The sequence below is a fragment of the Anolis sagrei genome, chromosome 4 (assembly GCF_037176765.1).
Source record: "Anolis sagrei isolate rAnoSag1 chromosome 4, rAnoSag1.mat, whole genome shotgun sequence".
Lineage (NCBI taxonomy): Eukaryota > Metazoa > Chordata > Lepidosauria > Squamata > Dactyloidae > Anolis > Anolis sagrei.
This window is the reverse complement of record NC_090024.1, coordinates 221653145-221676779: the sequence shown is the minus strand read 5'-3', so window position 1 is coordinate 221676779 and position 23635 is coordinate 221653145. Positions and strand designations below refer to the sequence as shown.

At 39.7% G+C, this 23635-nt stretch overlaps 1 protein-coding gene across 1 annotated transcript; it reads left to right on the top strand.

Moving 5' to 3' along the window:
- The first annotated feature begins 1497 nt into the window (after positions 1-1497).
- Positions 1498-16375, top strand: SPATA2 (spermatogenesis associated 2). The gene is made up of 3 exons (XM_067468189.1): positions 1498-1622; positions 12152-12558; positions 15113-16375. The coding sequence occupies exons 2-3, from the start codon at positions 12241-12243 to the stop codon at positions 16352-16354; spliced, it is 1560 nt and encodes a 519-aa protein (XP_067324290.1). The 5' UTR covers positions 1498-1622; positions 12152-12240; the 3' UTR covers positions 16355-16375.
- Positions 16376-23635: the final 7260 nt, after the last annotated feature.

Genomic DNA, 23635 nt, shown 5'->3' with positions numbered 1-23635 from the left:
CGAGATGTGTTCCACACTGGGCATGCATACTCAGCAGCAGAGTAGCATAGCGCAAGGGCAGATGTCTTCAACGCCAGGGGCCTGAGGCTGTTAGGAATGATGAGAGTTGAAGTCCAAAACCCTTGGAGGGCCTAAGTTGGCCCATGCCTGGTGTAGATGCACCCACACCTTATAAAAACTCATGACAACCTGCGGACAGCTGGCGTTGTCCATAGACATCTCCAAGGTCATGTGGGCGGAATGACTGCATGGAGCGCCATTACCTTCCAGCCGAAGCGTTACCTATTGATCTACTCACACCTGCATGTTTTTGAACTGCTAGGTTGGCAGAAGCTGGGGCTAATAACGGAAGCTCACCCCACTCCGACCTTTGGTCAACAAGTTCAGCAGTTCAACGTGCTGTTCTTCCAGAGGTGAATCCAGATAAATATCTCATTATCTTAGCAGTGTCTGGTTGTGATCCCCACAACCAGGGCAGGTAAAAGGTGTATGTAGACACACTCCTAAGATTAATCAATGAGGAAGGATAATGGGATCTGCAATCCAAAATAATCTGGAGGCTCCCAATTGCTAACTCTGCAGGAAGGTGTCCTCTTCCCTCTTTCGGTAGGGAATCATAGAATCATAGAGTTGGAAGAGACCTCATGGGCCATCCAGTCCAACCCCCTGCCAAAAAGCAGGAATATTGCATTCAAATCACCCCTGACAGATGGCCATCCAGCCTCTGTTTAAAAGCTTCCAAAGAAGGAGCCTCCACCACACTCCGGGGCAGAGAGTTCCACTGCTGAACGGCTCTCACAGTCAGGAAGTTCTTCCTCATGTTCAGATGGAATCTCCTCTCTTGTAGTTTGAAGCCATTGTTCCCTTGCGTCCTAGTCTCCAGGGAAGCAGAAAACAAGCTTGCTCCCTCCTCCCTGTGGCTTCCTCTCACATATTTATACATGGCTATCATATCTCCTCTCAGCCTTCTCTTCTTCAGGCTAAACATGCCCAGCTCCTTAAGCCGCTCCTCATAGGGCTTGTTCTCCAGACCCTTGATCATTTTAGTCGCATTTTAGGTGTCCTCTTTCCCTCTTTTGGTAGGGAACAAACTGTTAGGTTGTTTCCCAAAAACAGGATGGACAACTTCGAAGGTTGTCATGAGTTTCCATAAGGTGTGGGTGCATCTACACCAGGCATGGGCCAACATAGGCCCTCCAAGGGTTTTGGACTTCAACTCCCATCATTCCTAACAGCCTCAGGCCCTTTCCTTTTCCCCCTTAAGCGGCTGAGGGGGAAAAGGAAGGGGCCTGAGGCTGTTAGGAATGATGGGAGTTGAAGTCCAAAACCCTTGGAGGGCTGAAGTTGGCCTGTGCCCGACTTACACCACGGTATACCTTCTGCGCATGCGCCTCCCGTCCCCGGCTGCCCCTGGAGACAGAACGCGGGTCGGAAGAGATTTCGAAGAAACAGAAGAGCCGCGCGTCACTTCCGGCTTCCTGTTTTGGAGTGGGGGGGGGGAGAGGTTGTCTTGCGTTTCCGGGTTGCAGGCGACTTCCTGGCTGGTGGCTTGGTTGGTGGCTCCAACGGTTGCTGCTCTGAGAAGGGAAGCCCGGAAGGAAGGAAGGAAGGCAGAGCCGTCGGTGAGCATTGAGGGCCGGCGAGGAAGGGAGGAAGGGAGTCGGAGGGGGCCCGGGCTTCGTCTCCACCCAGAGCTGGAAGGAAGCCTCTTCGGCCCACAGAAGGGAGGCTTCCATGCAGGCCTGGGCCAACTTCGGCCTTCCCTCCAGATGTTTTGGACTTCAACTCCCACAATTCCTATGATTGTGTGCCATCAGGTCATTCCTGACTTGCATCTACATTATTTTGCTGGTGTAGACAACCTCTATATAGGTTGTTGTAGGTTTTTCCGGGCTATATGGCCATGTTCTGGAGGCAATTTTTCTCCTGACGTTTCGCCTGCATCTATGGCAAGCATCCTCAGAGGTAGTGAGGTCTGTTGGAAGTAGGAAAAATGGGTTTATATATCTGTGGAATGGCCGTAGATGCAGGCGAAACGTCAGGAGAAAAATTGCCTCCAGAACATGGCCATATAGCCCAGAAAAAACCTACAACAACCCAGTGATTCCGGCCATGAAAGCCTTCGACCATACATTAAACCTCTATATAGTTTCTGATACTATAGTTTATTCGATGCTTAGACCATAGGTCTTTCACATACAAGGCAAGGCAAATAAATAAATACATGAACACAAGATTATTAAATACCATATAAAATACACAATAGGTAAGGTAAAGGTAAAGGTAGTCCCCTGACATTAAGTCCAGTCATGTCTGACTCTGGGGTGTGGTGCTCATCTCCATTTCTAAGCCGAAGAGCCAGCGTTGTCCGTAGACACCTCCAAGGTCATGTGGCCGGCATGACTGCATGGAGCGCCGTTACCTTCCCGCTGGAGCGGTACCTATTGATCTACTCACATTTGCATGTTTTCGAACTGCTAGGTTGGCAGAAGCTAGGGCTGACAGCGGAAGCTCACGCCGCTCCCCGGGATTGAACCTGCGACCTTTCGATCAACAAACTCAGCAGCTCAGTGCTTTAACCCACTGCGCCACCGGGGGCTCTAAAATACACAATAACATCCTATAAATCATTAAAATGCTACATATATCGATGGCAAGATGCACTTTTAAAATACTACGTAATGTATCTGCGTAATTAAAAACCAAGTAAAAGCAAATAGATACAGCATTATTAAAACCACATAAACAGTCACTATTAGTTGAAAGCATCCCCAGCACAGTCAACTGCAATATCAGAGATTAGTTTTGCCCAGATTTTCTGTGCTGCCAGGGCAAAAAGAAACACCTTGTGAGTAACCACGGGGTTAGTGTCAGCCAAGAGATAGAAAATCCAACCTCTGTATAAGGACCTTGTCCAATATATCTTGGCTACATTAAACCATCATGAGACAATTTTAACCATTTAACTTTGGGAATATCTCACCTAAATATACTACTAGCCATATGCTCAGCTACTAGTTGAAATCCTGTGATATTTTTTATGCAGAATGTCCTCCATAGACTTTACATATAAGCTAAATAACAGTGGTGCTAATATGCAACCTTGTCTGGCCCCTTTATGTGTCTCAACACCAGTGTTTCTCAACCTGGGGGTCGGGACCCCTGGAGGGGTCACCAAAGACCATCAGAAAACACAGCATTTTCTGTTGTTCATGGGGGTTCTGTGTAGGAGGTTTGGCCCAATTCTGTCATTGGTGGGGTTCAGAATCCTTTTTGATTGTAGGTGAACTATAAATCCCAGCAACTATTTTATTTATTTAAAACACTTATATTCCGCCCTTCTCACCCCGAAGGTGATTCAGAGCGAAGCACAACATATACATGGCAAACATTCAATGCCTGGGTACAATACATAAACATTGAAAAACATTTATCTAAATACACCATTTAAAATAACACAATTTAAAACTGTCCTAGCCATCCACAACAAATCCAATTGGCCCTGTCATCTTTCCCATTATCGCTTCATTGCTCTGTCCCGAAAGCCTGGTTCCACAACCAAGTTTTTACCATCCTTCTAAAGGACAGGAGGGAGGGGGGCAACCTGATCTCACAAGGAAGGGAGGTCCATAGCCGAGGAGCAATCACTGAGAAGGCCCTGTCCCTCGTCCCCACCAATCGCGCCTGTGACAATGGCGGGACGGAAAGCAGGGCCTCCCTGGAGGATCTTAATCTCCGCGATGGTACAACTCCCAAATGTCAAGGCCTATTTTCCCCATACTCCACCAGTGTTCACATTTAGCATACTGAGTATTTGTGCCAAGTTTTGTCCAGATCCATCATTGTTTGAGTCCATAGTGCTCTCTGTAGGTGAACTACAACTCCCAAACTCAAGGTCAATGCCCACCAAACCCTTCCAGTGTTTTCTGTTGGTTGTGGGCATTCTGTGTGCCAAGTTTGGTTCAATTCCATTGTTGGTGGAGTTCAGAATACTCTGATTGCAGGTGAAACATAAATCCTAACAACTACAACTCCCAAATTATGTTTCATAACAGGAGCAAAATTACAGTTATGAAGTAGCAAAAGAATGTTATGTTGGGGGTCACCACAACATGAGGAACTGTATTAAGGGGTCGCTGCATTAGGAAGGTTGAGAAACACTGCTCAACACTGTTTGTCATGGCTCCTTGCATCCCAAATTGCACTTTCAGGTGGGTGTTTGTGTAAAGTGCTGGCAAAAATGCTGAGATAATACACCAAACGGCCCTTTTTCTTCATAGCTATATTATTATACACAGTTGCCCCCTCCCCTCAATGGTTTCTGTCACCAGAGTATATTTCCCCACCTGTATGAAGGTCTATATTTATGACCCCGTTCCTTTATGAGTTTCTCCCCCACAAACAATCTGTTCCATCCCTATCTCATCCTAATTTTAGTATTTTTAGTATCTTAGTTTTTATCTTGCACATGCGGCCCACTTGTTACATTATTTTATGTTATCATCATCATAATCATCATCACTTTATTTCTTAATTAGTCGCTCTCCACCAAAGTGCTCCGAGCGACTTACAATTTAAAATAGCTTATACACAATATAAAACATTCAACATAAAAACATTCAACATAAAAACATTCAGCAGTGACTATGGCAAAATTTGATCCGATTACTTAAATGCACAACCAAACAGTCAAGTCTTGAGCGCCTTTACAAAAGGTCGCAACTCCGACATTGCTCTAATATATGGAGGCAATGAGTTCCACAGAATTGGAGCATAGATCGAAAAAGCTCTATGCCTTGTAGCTTCCAAATGTGCCTCCCTAGGTGTATGATTTTGCTTTACGTTTTTGTACTCATATGTTGTATGTATTTTATTTATTTATTTATTCAACTTGTATACCGCTACTCCCAATTTGGTTCGGAGCGGTTTACAGAAACAGATTAAAATAATACAATTAGCTTTAAAATGACCATAACAATAACAGTAGGCAGCGAGAACAGGAATAGCCCAGATTGTTCACCCATCAAAAGCTTGTCAGAAAAGAATAGTTTTACAGGCTTTCCGAAAAGTAAGTAGGTCTCGGATGGTTCGAGTTTCAATCGGCAAGGCATTCCATAAATAAGGGGCCATGATCGAGAAGGCTCTATTCCTAGTAGATGACAAATGATAGGTCCGGATGTTAGGGACTGCAAGCAGATTTTGGTCTTCAATAACAACTGTGTTGTTATTGTGTTTTGGTTTTACTTTATTGTAATATGCTGTTGGGCTTGGCCTCATGTAAGCCACCCCGAGTCCCCATTGGGGAGATGGTGGCGGAGTATTAAATAAAATTTATTATTATTATTATTATTATTATTATTAAGCATCTCAGCTGAGTACTGCGCATCTGGAGGCGATTGGGGTAAACTGTAGGGGTGATGCAGATATTTGAACTGGATTGGGATTGTGTAATAGCTGGTCTATTTTAACCTTTGTTTTAACCTTCGTTTTTAATTTTTGGGGTTTGAAATTTTACCTTGGCATTTTAATGATGACATTTTTTAATTATCTTTTAACTTAATCAAGTTTGAATGTATGTTAGTTCACTATTATGGGAGTCTTAGGAGAGTGATTATTGTCTATTAGTGTACGTTTTGTTTTCGCCTTTAATGGCAGCAGAAATAATACCAGAGATGATGTAAGCTCGAAAATAACTTTCTGTCTTCTATATGATTTTTAGAATCTTTGCCCGATGAAGAGGCTACATAATAATCATTTTATTTCTTGCCCGCCTCTCCTTATGGCCTGAGGCAGATTACAAAACATGGGCTAACTTTGACCCTCCAGGTGTTTTGGACTTCAACTCCCACTGTGGGAGCTGAAGTCCAAAACACCTGGAGGGTCGAAATTGGCGCATGCCTGCACTAAAACATATCCCGGAAAAGTTATATAACAAACGTATCTCTATGAAATACATATTAAAACAGACAAAATGGAGATTAATCAAAGGGCATGCATTAAAATTCATGCCTATGTTTAAAGACTGTCTGGGTAGGCCTGCCAGAAGAGACAGGTCTTCACTTGTGTCTTAAATTCTGACAGTTGATTTACCTGTTGGAACTCTATTGTCAGGTTGTTCCACATCTTTGGGGTGGCTGATGAAAAGGTCCTCTGGGTGTAGTTTCCCAGTCAGGTTCTGGCTCATTGGAGCAGACCAGAAGACCAAAGTGTGTGGGGCGGATTGTTTGGGAGAAGGCAATCTTTTAGACCACCTGGACCGAAACCATGTAGGGCTTTAAAGGTCAAAACCAACACATTGTCCTTTGCCTGAAAACTAATTGGCAGCCAGCGGAGTGACTTTAGGATAGGTATCCCTCCTAGATGTTCCTGTAACCAATCTGGCTGTTGTATTTTGAACCAACAGGGGTTTTCGAACTTGGTACAAGGGTAGCCCAATGTAAAGTGCATTGTAGAAGGTGTTGAGGTTACCAGTGCATAACTGGTTACATAGTTTTGATGTTTGCATGATGCATGTTTTACTTTTTAGTTGGTCCAGTAAAAGCATTGCTACTTAATAGAATTCGAGGTTTGATGAAATATGGGTTAGCCTTGGGCCTTATCTTTTGAATTACCTTTCTTTGTTTCTCATTGCAATCATAATATCATGGTCCAGCAAAAATTATCATCAGAACTGTTATCAGTTGAGGATCTGCTGTTGGAAATGAACTTCCTTGTGACTTGCGCAGTTTTATGACTGTTGGAATATGAGTGTGATGTGTTTAGAGGATAAATCAGATTATTAACTTAAGGCAGCACCTAGTGTGCTTTTTAACCCCCCACACTCTTTCTGTTGTTAAAATATATGCATCTGTAGAAATGAACGGGGAAAAACAATCTAATGTCTCATTCAGAAAGGACTAACATTAAACTAGTAGTAAAGCAAAATCTCCACACTGTTCTACTTGTGTTTACTGAGACTGTATGTACTTAGTAAATGTTTTAACAGTTACCACCCTGATAACAGTGTGCTGAGTTGTACCAATATATGATATCAAAGAGGAAAGCCTGAAGTTAAAGGAAGCACAGGTGGCTTAGCTAAATAAAATTTAGTACTCGTACCTAATTATTAATTATTATTATTAAACTTTATTTATATCCCGCTACCTTCTCCCCTCAGGGACTTGGGGCGGCTAACATGAGGCCAAACCCGACAAATACAGTAAACAAAATAAAATACGTACAACAATTAATAACTAAAATAAAATACAAACCATGAAGAAAAATAACACAGTGGGGTAAAACACCAGATATGGGGTAAGAGGACAAGTTAAAAACAACGAGTTGATCAAAGTAGGCAGGCCAAATGCAAGGATAAAAATGGGGGATTGGTTGAGATAGGAAAATGGAGTGGTTTATCTGGTGGGAGATATGGATGGGATAAGCTATGGGGTTTAATTTTCACGTTAGCAGATGAGGTAAAGTGCATTGAGAGGACAAGTTTATGCTGGGACAGTCATGGTATGGGGATTTGTTGTTCATACCTAAGAATGTGAAGTGTCTCTGTGATGATAGAGAGCTGGTTTCCACAACTGAAAATATGCTTGAAAAAAATTGGACCTGCTTCATAGAGGAATCTTAAACACCTGTTTAGCTTTAACCATTGACTTACCCTGGGTGTAAAATTTGTGTCCTGGAGACTAGAATGTTAATTTTGGGTTATGGCATTTACATGCTGAAGGTATTAATAAACTGCTTCTCAGGAACTGTACATCTACAGATGGAAAGTCATAATTAAAATGGAAAGAGAATGTAAAATATTATGCATCCTCTATCTTGGAGACAAAAGGCATAGTTGATTGTTAGGAATTCCTCACTTTGGATCTAAGACAGTAATCCTTTGCATAGGTATCTCGGAATAAGTCCCTCTGAATTCAGTGGGATCGATTTCTGTATAGGCTTGTGTAGAGTTGTGCTGCATATGAGATGGAAGTCTTCTAAAGTAGTGACTTTCAAAGTTGAATGACTTCATCATACTTAATACATCATTTGCTGTTAATTTTGAATGGTACAGTTTAGTGTAATGCTGGTCTTATTGTAGTTCAAAGTCCATCTTTTTCAGTCATTTCTTCCATGAACAAGAAAAACGTTACTTGATAGCAAGGTGATGCCATTTTTTCTTATTAAGGGATAAGGAAATTTACCAAAGAAGGATTTATCTTTGTTTAGATTTTGTATAATAGCCTCACTTCTCAATTTTAATCCCTACCATGGAAGTTAACTCCAGTACAGTTGGCGCTCCATATCCATGAATTCTGAATCAATGGAGTCAACCGTGCATGGCTTGAAAAATATATAAATTTAAATCCAAAAAGCAAATCATAATTTTGCCATTTTATATAAGGGATGCCATTTTACTATACCATTGTAGGTAATAATACTTGGGTATCAATGGATTTTGATTTCCAAGGAAACTTTTGGAACCAAAACCTCAGTAGATATGCGCAATTAAAATGTGTGTGCCAGTTGCACCCATATCTTGGGAAGTCAGACTTGGCCACACTGGTCCACGCTCTTGTTACATCAAGAATAAACTACTGCAATGCACTCTGCGTGGGGTTGCCTTTGAAAACTGTTCAGAAGCTTCAAGTGGTCCAATGGGCAGTAGCCAGACTGCTCACTGGAGCAGCGTACAAGGAGCATACAATCCCCCTGTTATGCCAGCTCCACTGGCTGCCAGTTTGCTACCATTCACAATTCAAAGTACTTGCTTTAGCCTGTAAAGCACTAAATGGTTTTAGCCCAGTTTACCTGTCTGAACGTATCTCCCCCTAGGAGCCAGCTAGGAGGTTAAGATTGTCTAAGGAGGCCCTGCTCTCGGTCCCACCTCCTTTGCAAGTGCAGTTGGTACAGACCAAGCTTTCGGTCAGTAATAGTTCAGTAAGAGAATACAGAATGGTACAATGACAATTGGAATGGAATGGACTTGATTTATGACATTGGATTTGCATGACTTTAAATAAGTGGTTTTAATGCTTGATATTTTTTTAGCAATGATTTTAATGTATATGTTTTGTTTTATTTGATATATGTTCATGTTGGCATCAAATTGCTGCTTACAGTATATATGAATATGGTAAATAAATAAATAGATACCGAGGGTCCACTGCATCTTGTGTGAAGTTTTCCTCATAGCTGAAAGTCTACCAAGGTATCCACAACACCCAGCATTCAAAGTGCTTCACATATAGTGTATTATTCATCCTTTAAGATCAGTGATACCTGGACTGGTGCTGGCCCCAACAACTTTCCAGAAAATGGAAAAAAAAAACCTACTGTACCCTATGAGCACACAAAAAACCAAAAATTGCTAGTTCCTCACATCAGATAGCCAAAGAAATATTTCTTTAAGATTTGTTAGTGCTGTCCAATAGTTAGTTTGAGGAGCAGAAACCAAGGGGTCTGGGTTACCTAAACTGTCTAATAAGTTTATGATGTAGGTAGGATTAGAAGCAGAGACTTTCTGAAATGGTAATTTAGTCCTGTAGCTAGTTCATTGCAGTAGCTCATTGCTGACCATGTCTAAGATGCGACTGCTTCCTTCTGCAGATTTTGGTGCTTTTCAATGATTTCATTTCCTCCTCCTTTCTGAACAGTGTGTAGATCCCTTGTCACCCATTCATTAATTTATAGTTTTGACTTGGGAATTTTGTGTCATTCATGCATTTGATAATTTAAAAAATAAAATAGATGTACATTTTTGTGACCCAGTTCAGTGTATAGTTAATTGGTAATAATCTTAACCACTAGAGCAGTGGTTCCAAGCCTTTTTTGAGCTGGCACCACTCACCAACATAAGTACCAAAAGAATTATGAATCAGTTTTTGGTCAACTTTAGATTCGGTTTGGGGTGCTGATTCAGAAAATTGCATTGGATAGACCACACCAGCTTGTTTCTGATATAGAACATATGCCATGGTGAGAGACAGGAAAGGAGTAGCAGGCAGCACAAAAGGAGCGGAAATTAAATAAATAAATAAAGAGGAAGGAGACTCGCGGACCAAATTTTCGTCCTCACGGCCCACTGGTGTTCCGCGGCCCAACAGGTTTAGAACCACTGCACTAGAGACTACTGCTTTAGTTAGCATGAATTTCTATGGCGAGAGAATCAGCCGTCTAAGGAGACGTTGCCCAGGGGACGCCCGGATGTCTTGCAATCCTGCTAGGAGGCTTCTCTCATGTCCCCCAATTTCATCTATGCTGATGACCGTGCCATTACTGCTCAAGCAGGGAGCTTTGGGATGGTAGAACAGAAGCTTTCCGAAGCTCTAGGTGCTCTTACTGCCTATTACAGGGAAAACCAGCTGATCACCAACCCATCTAAAACACAGACATGTGCCTTTCATCTCAAGAACAGAGAAGCATCCCGAGCTCTGAAGATCACCTGGGAAGGAACCCCACTGGAGCATTGCAGCGCACCCAAATACCTGGGAGTCACTCTGGACCGTGCTCTTACCTACAAGAAGCACATCAATCAAAAAGTGGGTGCTAGAAAGAATATCATACGAAAGCTGACTGGCACAACCTGGGGATCACAACCAGATACAGTGAAGACATCTGCCCTTGCGCTGTGCTACTCTGCTGCTGAGTATGCATGCCCAGTGTGGAACACATCTCACCACACTAAAACAGTGGATGTGGCTCTTAATGAGACATGCCGCATTATCACGGGGTGTCTGCGCCCTAAACCACTGGAGAAATTACACTGCTTAGCCATTATTGCACCACCTGACATCCGCCAGGAAGTAGCAGCCAATAGTGAAAGGACCAAGGCAGAGACATCTCCAGCTCATCCCCTGTTTGGGTATCAGCCAGCACGTCAATGACTTAAATCTAGAAATAGTTTTCTAAGATCTACAGAGACACTCGCAGGAACACATCAGCAAGCGAGAGTCCAAAAGTGGCAGGCTCAAACCCAGAACCTCAACCAATGGCTGATACCAGATGAGAGACACCCCCCTGGGCACACAGAGGACTGGGCGACTTGGAAGGTGCTGAGCAGACTGCTCTCTGGCACCACGAGATGCAGAGCCAACCTTCAGAAATGGGGCTACAAAGTGGAATCCACGACATGCGAGTGTGGAGACCACCTGCTGCAATGCAACCTGAGCCCTGCCACATTCACAAGGGAGGACCTTCTTGCAGCAACACCAGAAGCACTCCAAGTGGCCAGATACTGGTCAAAGGACATTTAATCAACTACCAAACTCATAAATTTTGTATTCTGTATTTTGTATTTTTGTATCTTTTCTGTTTGTTTGCTTTGTTAGAAATGTAATATAAATGACTGGTTGCTGATGACTCGATAAATAAATAAATAAATAAGCATGAACTATTTTCTTTCTAGAATTTCAGAATAGATAACCTTATGAAGCATGTCCATACTAGTAACATTTTCTGCCCTAACTCTGAGGCTGGTTATATGTAGTTTAAGTGTAGAAAGTTGTGGTCCTTCAGATGTTGTTGGATTTCAGCTCTCATCAACTCTCACAATTGTAGCTCACGAATTAGGGAAGATACCATCCAGAAATATTGAAAAACTTGCACAGATATGTGTTCTGTCTCCCTGTATCACAGATACTACCTATTAAGTTATACTGACTTCAAAGAGGTTTTGAACTTTATTGTTTGTGGTTATTTTCATTTCTGGATGTGAAGAAAGTTTTTTTAAATGAAGCATCACAACTGAGGTGTTTGAGGATCATAGTGTTGCTGTGCCTTTCAGTGGAGAAATAATGACTATGATAATGTTGATATTGTGTGTGAAAGGCCTTAACTGCTCACAAATGTTCTTCATTCCTTTTGGAGTGACCCTTATATATAAACAATAATCATTATTCTTCATTCTGGCTTACCTATATCCAGTAAGATGTGATTGTAGTCTCATATATTACCTTGATGGAACTTAAGAACTCACATGATCTAATAAGCTCTAGCTAAATATACAACTGTTCAGGGTGATTTCAAATTGCTATAGACTAATTTTTGTTCTGCGAGAGATGTAAGAAGTAGAGAGAGCACATAGTAATTGTAGTTACGATGCTTTTATAAAGGTTTATGGAGTTTTGGGGAGAATTTGAGTGAGATAAGTAACTTGTGTCTTCTTTTCTTTCAGACGGGTCAGCAGTGCCGATCAGCCTGCCTCAGGGTAGCAATGGAAGAGATGAGGTAGCCACCAACAAGTGTGTTAGAATCCAGCTTCAAATGGATGCAAAATATAAAGACGATGTATTTAGAAAGTATGTACAGTCTCATGAATCTAAACTGGATACCTCTGACAAGAAGCAGCGCCCAGTTAGTGAGGAATATCTACAAGTGGCAGCTTCAGCCTTACTCTGCTTTCCTAAGATTGATCCCTTTTATAGATTCCGGCTGATTAAATTTTATGAGATTGCTGAAAATTCACTTAGGTCCTCGAAATCTTCAAGTTTGCGTTCTCTCAAGAATGCATTCAGTGTGATGGAATCCATAGGAGTTAATCTTTTTCTCTACCCATGGAAGAAGGAATTTAAAAATATCAAGGTAGGAATGTACAAATATCTCAGCCTTTTTGTAATCTAACTTGTGCTTTTCTTAGGGTATGTGTATTATCTATAGCAGAGCCTTCGAAATTGTGTGTTGTGACACGTTAAGTGTGTCGGCATAACAGTGTGGGTGTGTTGCACAAACATAACAAGAAGCCTCTGAGTCTAAGTGAAACAAACAATAAATCATATATTTCACTAAAAATAAATAAAAAGGTTTCATGAGATATGTTATGTCCCTATACATTCCATCATTACAGTTTATGTATGTGTCCATGTCTCTTATTAGGGGTTTGTTTAACTTCTGACTTGCTAATAAAACTGAATTACTGTGTTGCAAAGTGAGTCATGTCCAAAAAGTGTGTCCTTAACATGGAATGTTTGGAAAGCTCTGATCTTAGGCTACTGTGGCTTGAAAGGCACCAGGTTGGAAAGCACTGACATAGACTGTCGTTGGTCAATCTGATTTTAAATTTTATTTTTGAAAAATCATTTTTTCCTGTACTCATTCACCAGTTTTGAATCCATAATTTTATTTTTTCTTTAGGAGGTTTAAATTCAATATTTCTCTTGACATATAACACTTTCTTGCTAGTCTATTTTCTTTGTTAATTTCTCTGATTAAGCTGTCCTCATCCTGTTTATCCAATTCCACATTTATAAAGTCTCTATAACTTTCCAGAAATAGTACTGTAGAATCCTGGAAAACATTAAAGCTTATAAAATATTTGAAACCCAAAACGACTCTGCACACTCCTGCATCAACAAAAATAATTGATCCAATGAAAGATATACTGCCTCAAAACCAAGCTTAAAAGTGAAAGTTGGCTTTTGGCGACTATTTTAAATTGCTCAGTGACCTTGAAGTAAAACTGATTCCTCTATTCTGTGTCTGTTTCTTATGCCAGCATTTCACTGGTTATAGATTCTTGTAATATGGCAGGCAAAGTGAGATTTCTTCAGTTTAAGAAGGATTTTTTTACTCTGATCTAAAGTGGGTTTTTTAGAACAATGTTTTATCCTCACAGGAACCCTATATATTTGATTAAGAAATAAGGCAACATCACACAAAGCTCATCATAGCCAAATTACAATGTCTTACATTTTGGTCATTGTAATCATAATTTTCATGTTCAGTTTTGTCAACCTCCCTTCTAGATTTGTGTTAATAGTTCCCTCTCATTTGGCTAAAATTGTTCCACATGAAGATTTTTTGGGTTTTAATACACTATTCTGTTTATTCTTCAGTACTGAAGATGAAAATAAAAGCCCATAATTATCAGACTCAAAGCAAGAAGGAATAAATAAGATTGCAAGTGACTGTTCAGTGTTAGTCTCTTATTCCTTCAGTAGAATTAATTCATCAAATGTTTGTTAGTGAAATGTAATGCTATTTCAAGACTGCACAAGCAGACAGAAACCTGGTAAATGCTGACACTTGCATGGAAATATTAATGACATAATATACATGGCATTATTAGGATATATTATTCAATACTAGCAGCACTTCTGTCAGGAAGCTTATATGTTTTAAATCCTGTTGTAAATATTATACTTTTGTTGAGTGGATGTGATAGTAGAAATAATTACATTTCAGTAGTTACTAAAAGATTTCTAGAGAGGTGTTAACAATTGCTAGATTCTCTAGCAGGACTTGAGAAAGTTGACTCTATAGTAGCACTGTAGAACTGAGTGAATCCTAGAGAGAACATTTTCATCAAATCCGTAAATTTGGCAGGTTGACCGTATAGATGTGAAAGAGTTCTGTGTACCTGATAATTTGCATTCCTACAGTATTGATTCTGATGTTCAAGAATATGGACCAAGCACATTGCAGGGACTCCTGATCCCTAAGTCTGGCTGCTGCTTTCCCAAGTCTAAGCTAATATTTACACCCTGCCCTAGATCTATAGAGTTTCAGAACATCTCACAACCTCTGAGATGCCTGCCATAGATGTGGGCGATAACATCAGGAAAGAATGCTTCTGGAACATGTCCATACAGCCTGGAAAACTCACAGTAACCTAGTGATTCTGGCCATGAAAGCCTTCAACCACATATTCGAGCTAAATTGTTTTAAGAATATTGGTTTCAATTTTAAAATAGATTCCAGTCTTTTAAACAAATCAAAACTAGAAAATATACAGTCAGATATGCTAACAGTCATATATGCTGAAAATAGATCTTGTTACAGTTGAACTATGCTTCTTTAGAGTTATGTGGCTTCAACAAGAGATTATTTTGCTGTTATCATATCATTCATCAATGGCGAAGGCCTCCAAGTAGGTTGCATACCTGTTTCTTATGTGAAGTTTGCTGATGTAGAAACCAGACCAGAGAACACTTGGTGATCAAATTCATGATGTTGATGTAATGAACATCAACTTGGCTTAGTAGGTACAAGTGATCTATCTATAGAATTTCTTTGGTTTTGGGCCAAAAAGCCTTTTTATTCAAAGTGATTGCCCCCTCTTGTGGTTAAAGCATGTATAGCTATTTCAGAATTACATCTAAATGATGCTTGTGTTTTTCTTTCTTTTCTCTGTCTTCAGACTTACACTGGACCTTTTGTTTATTATGTGAAATCTACATTGTCTGATGAGGATATAAGACATATACTGAACTCAATGGGATATGTCCAAGAGCTTGGAACTATGTATAAGCTCAAAGAGTTGGTGGATACCCTTCAGGTCAAGATGGTGTCATTTGAACTCTACTTGGCCAAAATTGAGTGTGAACAACTGATTGAAATTCATTTGCAAGTGAAAGATAAAGGTTATTCAGAACTTGACATTGTGAAGGAGAGGAAAAATAGCAACGATGATGTCCGGGGCTGCTCAGACGCCTTGAAACGGCGCGCAGAGTGCAAAGAGAATCTAAATACTTCCATGTCAAGAATGGTACTTCAAAAATCTGCCAGTGAAAGAGGCTCTAAAGATTACTTCAAACCCAAAGTTAGCAAACCTTCTAAATCAGTGGACACTTATGAGAGTTATTTGGAAAGCAAGAAGCCACCTTTAATGACATCACTGAGTCTCAGAAAAGAACCCATCTTAGTTGATACTGAAGATGACATTAAAGATGAAATCATTCGTCCATCACCATCTCTCCTTGCCATGTCAAGCTCTCCACATGGATGTCCTGATGAGTATTTGCAGGTTCCATCTCATGCCAATGGCATATTAAGAACGGGTATTCCATATGGTACTTACTATTCCCCTCAAGATGATTTAGATTTATATACTGACCCTGATTCCAGAAGTATGTTTAAGAGGCAGGAATCCACTAAACATGATGTATGGCTGCTAAGAAACGATGCCAATCCTACTTACCATAAACGTACGCATCTAGCCAAAGAGACGACTCCCCTTAAGTGCCAAAATTGTGGATTATCTTGTGGCGCCTCCATTTGCCAAAAGTGTGACAACTTGTTCATCTGCAGGCAGGAGTATCCAGCAATGAAACAGAGCAGCTACTCAATGAAATCTCTTTCAAGTGAAGGCATGTCTTCTGGACCTGCTGTAAGGGAAAAGCCCCAGTATATGTTACAGACTCAGGAGCGGGGCTCTCAGTTCAGTTCAAAATCCAAGCCTTCGGGTTCTTCACGTTGTGGCTTTTGCAACCGATCCGGAGCTACAAACACATGCACTTTTTGTTCAAAAGTTTCCTGTGACACTTGCCTCAGTGCTTACTATTATGACCCCTGCTGTCGGAAAAGTGAGCTTCACAGGTTCTTGCCAAACAATCAGTTAAACTATAAATCAAACCAGCTGTCACATCTAGTGTATAGGTAGATTTTTAATGGGGGGGGGGGGAGGGAAATAGTGTATTTTGGGACGAAAGGGCTAAAAATACAAACATACTAATGTTGTTGGTAAGAATTATCATCCTACTGACCTCTTAGGAGAAAGAAAAACTCTAGACTCATGCCCTGGTATTAGATAAATACATCTTAACATGTGTCCCCGTCCTTAATGATGTGATTTCACAAATGTTGTCTATACAATCGTTGCTGCTGCTGTTACTCTTTTAGGTGATTCTTCACTGCTTTTCTGTTTAGTTTGGGGAAAGATGCACTTTTTTCCTTTTTTAAAGAAGCAAGCAGATGTTGCAGTCCCTCTAAAAAAGAACCACCACCACCACCACATGTCTTGTTTCATTGCTTTCTCTGCCTCATTCACATTCAAATACCAGAGAAGTAACTTCAAAGACAACCATAGAACTACGAATGCTGTTTTCAGTCTATTTTTAAATCAGCTGTTTTATTTGCTTGCACAAAAGATTAATGAAGTCATTTTTTTGCCAAAATATGATTTTTTTTTTGTTTCAAAGGAAGAGATTAGATGAGCTCCAAAACGCAAATAACACATTTGTTTAGTCTTTTTTCTTCTTCTCTTGCCCTCACCAATTTCCAGGATTTCTCTCAGCATATAAAATCAAATTCTGGATGGAGTGTTTATTTTACCAGTGTTGTCAACACACTCGACCTGTTTTGGGTTCTTTAAAAAAATGTTCTGGTATATTTTAAAGAGGTAAAACTGTATGTGTTACATTATGTCCCATAGGTAATATTAATTTGCCTTCTGTTGCACATGTATCATATCCAGTTCTTTCTACTGTAAATAGGTGATTTGGAAGCAGTTTATTTTTTAATAAATATATTCAGTATGTTGTGTGTTTTTTCAAAAATAAGATCCTGCAATTGAAGTTTCTGGATTATTTCTTCAGGTAACATATTTTTCCTTGTACTGTATTTCACCCACAATGTATTACTGTTGTTGTAGACAGGTTTTTGGTCAAAATCTATTTGTCTCTTCACTCTTTTCTCCTGGATCAAAATTCTGCCTCCTGAATCATTGATGAGTGAGACCTGTAGTTTCAACCTTTTCTTTTCAAACACAAGTGGAGTTTTTTCCCCCAGTAGTAATGAATTTGGCTCCTAAAGATGATTTGGTCCTGCACATACACAGTCTCCCTTTCAATTGTACACAGCCCCTAAATTGTAGTGTTCAGTGGTGACACTTTAAAATAGTTTTGCACCATTCCAGGTCAAGTAACATTTCTCATTTGTAAAGGTGACTCTAAATGCAGAATTTGATTTTTGGCCTAAAGGCCATCACTGTCCATCCATTATCTATCCTTAATCTTGAATTATTATACCATCGCATTGGATTCTGATCTTTGTGGCAAACCACTATCACTCCTAAAACTGTACATTTTGAAAGCATGGTTGTAGACTCTAGGATTTGTAAGAGTTGTAGTCCTCTCACCCTTTACATGTCAAACGTATATAAATGGCTAGTGATTACGTTTTGAGTGCAAGTGCAGAGCATGAGCCGAAACAAAGGGATTTAACAAATAATTGTAAATGTGCTGAAATTCTAATGTTAGAAATGAACATTCAATGTACAGTCTCAAATAATTTTGTGGAGAGTTGTCAACAGTAAAGCAGTATCAAGAAAAGGATACATGATCAAGAAAAGTAGGAAGGAGATGTTGTAATGGCATACTGCATCCGATTTCATTTTATTTTATTTTTGTGGGCAAGTATTAACTTGCTAACCAGGAAGGTTAGAGAGAAATCATTGCTTAACTGATTGATTACAGTTTTTCAAAATCTTTGATGGGTTTTTTAAAAAAGTATATATTAATATACTTGTAGATACAATGTATATATAATGCCAAAATTTAAAATAATTTTCCTATTTCCAAGAGTGTCAGCCTGTAGAGTTCTTTTGCTGTGTTCTGTTTCTGTTCGATCTCTTAAAGCATCATGCCTGTCTTTATTTGGCTGCTATACTGTATAGCTTCTAGTTTTTTTCCTCCTGTTGGGGTTCCATATTGCTACTCACATGACACTAAATGAACAAAAACTGTGATGCCACGTAATTTATACGGTGAACCTAGCAGGGACTAATTATATTGCTTTAAAAAAATAAAAGAGTCCTGTGTACATATTTGTCATGGAATACCTGTAGTACAGAACAGTATTAAATTGCAAGTGATACCATGCTAAATATATTTTTATGTGTACCTTACTGTATGAGGTTGCTGTGATCAAGACAGTAAAATATGTTAATTTAAAATGCAGTTGCTTGGCATCTGATTTGTTAAACATCTGAATGGCTGTACTAGAACCCTTTTAAAAAGCACTTCATTTTCTTAAGAGCTTTTTAGAAGAAGTGGTTTACATTGAGTTCGTTTGTGTTGAGACTATTCACAATGGATGACCTATATTCTTCTTAAACTTTGTTATAGGTAGAATTGGAAGAGACCATAAGGGCCATCCAGTCCAACCCCCTTCCACTCAATCAAAGCACTCCTGACAGATGGCCATCCAGCCTCTGCTTAAAAACTTTCAGAAAATGAGGCTCCGCTGAGGCAGTATATTCCACTAACGAACAGCTCTTACCATCAGGAAGTTTTTCCTAATGATCTTTTTTTCCTACAATTTGAATCCATTGTTCTATGTCATAATATCCAGAGCAGCAGAAAACAAGTGTGCCCTCTCCTCAATATGACATGATTGCAAATTATTAAGCATGGCTATTATGTCCCCTCTCAGTCTGCCTTTCTCCAAACTAAGCATACCCAGCTCCCTAAGTTGTTCTTCACAGGACATGGTTTCCAGACTTTTGATTATTTTAGTTGCCTTCCTCTGGACAGGTTCCAGTTTATCAGTGTCCTTGAATTGTGATGCCCAGAACTGGACACAGTATTCCAGGTGAGATCTGACCAAAACATAATAGAGTTACCTATTGATGCAGCATAGAATTGCTTGGCTTTTTAACTGCCACATCTCACTGTTATGTTCACCTTGTGTGCTACTAAGACTCCTACATCCCTTTCTCACACACTGTTTCAAACCAGGTGTCACACAACCTATATAATACAAATATATATTATCAGAAGTGTATTAACATGTTTTGTTCCTTCAAATGTTTCACAAACAATAATTGAGACAAGTGAGGAGAAACACACAAGCTAAGAGATACTACAGTATTTTACTTTTGTCTAAGCTGCCTCTTCCTCATATTGTATTAATTGCATGCAGAACACTTCTGCACATTGAGCTCTGTTTGCAGTGATTGGAGGAAGCTGAGGACAAAGGAAAGTGAGGAAAGAAACAGGGACATTTTAAAGCTCTTGCAACAGGATTTATGAGGACTCTTAATAAATCGGGACAGTTAGAGGATATGTTGATTCTATCTGTAAAAAAAACAAAACTAATTTTCACATTCTGATAGGCTTGTATTAGTGCAAAATAGACCTAGTTGTTACAATTTGCTAGTCCATTTGCTTGTTTTAGTGCAAAATGGACCTAGTTACAATATGATGTGGATGTGATTCTGTTTATGAATAGAATGAAATATGAGCGGTTTCTGCAAGAGCTCTGGTGTCAGGGTGCCATCAATTATTAATAAAACCAGGATGGTAATTATTTCAAGGTGAAAGGGCATGGTGCGGACACAGTCTGTTTATTGTGTTTCCCTAATACTCATCACCCTCTCTATTCCCTCCCAGCCAGATTCAGAAAAGGAGAAGGGCTGTGGTATTTGGAGGAAGGGCTCTCAGTCTTAAATCAGCCCCACTCCATTTTATACCTTCATTGGTGTCAACCCATGCTAAGACATAAAAATCTGCTGTCAAAGATGGTTTTGTCACTTTATGCCTTAAGCGGTAGATTCAGGTATGCTCTGCCTTGCAAAGATGAACTTTTCTTTAACTAAAACTGCATGATCCACAAGCAGTAGCCTAGGCAAAAAGGTATAGGCTTGATGCTTCTTGCATTCCAGTGGAAAAACAAAAACATGGGGATTAAAGAGCATAATAGTTTATTCCCAGCTTTCCCCTTCTCAACATTTTTGAAACCAAGACAAAAAAATTGGAATGTCTTGAAAAACAAAGTTACTTTCACCATTCTGTGCAATTTAGACATCTGACAAGTTAGGCTTTCTCCACATATAGAAACAAAATTTACTGGACAGTTTTATCAGATCTCAGGCTCCTTACCTCCAGTGAGAGGAATCTTATGATGGGAACACTGTCTTGAAAATGGTTTTTGTGCACGCGTTATCTTTTTTTCTTAGTTTTGGTCTTTGAAAAGCAATTTTTGAATAACTATGGGTGGTTTGACCAAAATCCACTAATGGTAGGTCCAAGCTATTTTAACTTCAGCAGTCAGTTTTTGAATAAGAGGAGGGAGAACTGGGAGTGAGATATCTTTGCGAATCATGGTGTCCAGCACTACCTTCCTGGTCTATGCAGAATATTTTACCCTATAGGTAAAATGAAGTTCTATACAGTGTATTGTTGCTATATAAAACTTCATCCGGAGAAGTGTCTGATGTGTTTGAAAATAAATACTCCCTTATTTATCAAAATCAGTTTTTCACATGACTCACACATCAAGCTGCTGCCACCAAGCAGTCCTATCACTGTTTCCTCCCCAAAGGCATCAATATTGTATCATTGCCTCACTTAAATCTTTTCATTCTGTTTGCTCGCAGATAAACCTCGATTAAGCATTGCTCTTATGAGCAATTCTAAACAGGGTTTTTTGCCAGCAGCACGTGCCGGCCAAAAATCCTAATAAGTAGACTGTTAATAATAGTATGCTCTTTTAGCAGCCTCTGAAATACACAGAGCCAATTAAAATGACTCAGTGTTCTTATGCTGCTCATCTTTGCAAAATTGTCTGATGCTTGGGCAATCTGCCCCATTTTTAATAATAAATAATCTTTAGCTTTTGAGATGTTATTGTACAGGACACATTACTGTGCTCATGAGGGCAGCAGTGAAGGACTTAGGCAAGGCCCTCAAGTGTAAAAGTCAATTATATCTTTTATATATGATAGTCAGGATTGTTCAGGTCATCATATTACCCAGTTCTGTGAGTAGTTGTGAAAACCGGTCAGTGACTCAAGCTGGCAGAAAGAAATCAACATTTGAAATGAAATGCTGGGGAAGAGTTCTATCAGTACTTTCACCTACTAAAAACAAATGAGTAGAAATATCTAGGAGCCCCTGATGGCACAGTGGGTTAAATTGCTGAGTTGCTGAACTTGCTGACTGAAAGGTCAGCAGTTTGAATATGGGGAGCAGAGTGAGCTCTCAGTGCCAGGTCCAGCTTCTGCCAACCTAGCAGTTTGAAAACATGCAAATGTGAGTAGATCAATAGATACTATTTCTGCAGGAAGGTAACAGCGCTCCATGCAGTCCTGCCATGTCATGCCTAGGAAGTGTCTACGGACAACGCCGGCTCTTTGGCTTAGAAATGGAGATGAGCACCACCTCCCAGAGTCAGACATGACTAGACTTAATGTCAAGGGGGAACCTTTACCTTTAGAAATATCTAAGATAACTAAACTTTGTCTGTCATACTTTGAACATAATAATAATAATAATAATAATAATAATAATAATAATAATAATCTTTATTTATACCCCGCCACCATCTCCCCAAATGGGGTCTCGGAGCAGCTTACATGTGACCAAGCCCAAATAACAAATTACAATACAAAAAATACAAAATTACAATAAAATAAACAACATAACATTAAAATATAGAACATCAAAGCATATAAACAATATACAAAGAACATAAGAACCAAACATAAGGACAAAGACATGTCAAGAGAAGACAGTACTCATTAGAAACCCCAAAGATACCAGATCTTTTTGACCTTGGAAGCTAATGAGGAAAAGTCCTGGTTAGTTCTTTAATGGCAGACCACCCTGAATATCAGGTGCTGTAGGAGGTATTTCAGAAAGAGCTGGCAAATCCATCTGCCTAAGAAAACCCTTTAAAATTCATGAAACCATCATAAATCTACCAGTGACTTGAAGATACACACAAGGAAGAAAGCAATAGGAAAAGAGGAAGACTATTATGCATGGATAGACTCCATCAAGGAAGCCATGGCCACGGATTTGCAAGATCTGAATAAGGCTGATGACATCAGGGCGACCTAGAGATCTCTTTCATTGTTGTCTTTTTGTTGTGTGCTTTTAATTGCTTCTGATTTATGGCCAGCCTGTCACAGGATTTTATTATCAAGATTTGTTCAAGGAGGGCTTGCCTTTGTCTCTGAGGCTCAAAGAGTGTAATGTGACCAAGATCACACAGTAGGTTTCTAAGACTGAGCTGCGATTGAAACCTTAGTCTTCAGAGACATAGTCCAAAGTTTAGATCATTAGGCCATGTTAGCTCCCTCACTCTTTCATAGGGTCACCATAATTCAAGGGTGACTTGATGGCAAGAAACATCAGCATGGGCGGACTTCCCACATCTAATTGTCTCTTGTGTGAAGATAATGCTCGGTTCACAAATATCATTGTAGCAATCCACTTGACAGACGAAGTTTAGCCATACTGAAAATACCATATTTTTAATAAGGTGGACAAGCAATGAGGTTTACAAAGGATTAGATTCCTTTGGTAGCTATGAAATTGGAGCTAGGAGCATTCTGGCTCTCAGATCAAATGCCTCAAACATTGCAGTATTGGAAGGTGATATGGCCCACTCAATTTGCCATGCAGAGAGAAAATGGACACCCTTCATCCATCTCATATGGTTTGGAAGAATGTTATGGATGAAAGGAGAAGCAGAAGCAAAAAAAGAACATTTCTAAGTTCTAAACCCATCCATTTATTTATTTGATGGTAAAACCACCCAATCCCCCAAAATTTCTAAGTGATGAATTGTTCACTCTGATAAAGTATATTTCTCTGCTGATTTTTCCCAACACAACCTTTCTCCATGGGCATAAAGTAGATCAGAATCCATTGGCAGATTTCCAGGTGTTTCACAGTAGGTCAGCAAAAGCTTTCAACTGCTAGTAATTTAACTATGAATGGGACAAGATGCTTCCTTTCTTCCCCCTAAATTTGAAAGCTGAAATCATAAACTTTGGAAGGGAAATGGGAGATTTGTGCATAGAAGGCATTTGGCTGACACATGAAGTGATTGCATTTATACCTTGTTTACTACTCTCAGTCCCAAATTCCCAACCTTCATACCTGAGTATATCTGAAGTGGGGGATGCTGGAATGTATACTTGAGTGTACTTCAA

Bases quoted from the DNA above. Each gene is read 5' to 3' on its own strand.
- SPATA2 (XM_067468189.1), top strand. From the start codon at position 12,241: ATGGATGCAAAATATAAAGACGATGTATTTAGAAAGTATGTACAGTCT. The intron at 12,559-15,112 runs GTAGGAATGTAC...CTCTGTCTTCAG, and splicing joins AGGAATTTAAAAATATCAAG to ACTTACACTGGACCTTTTGT.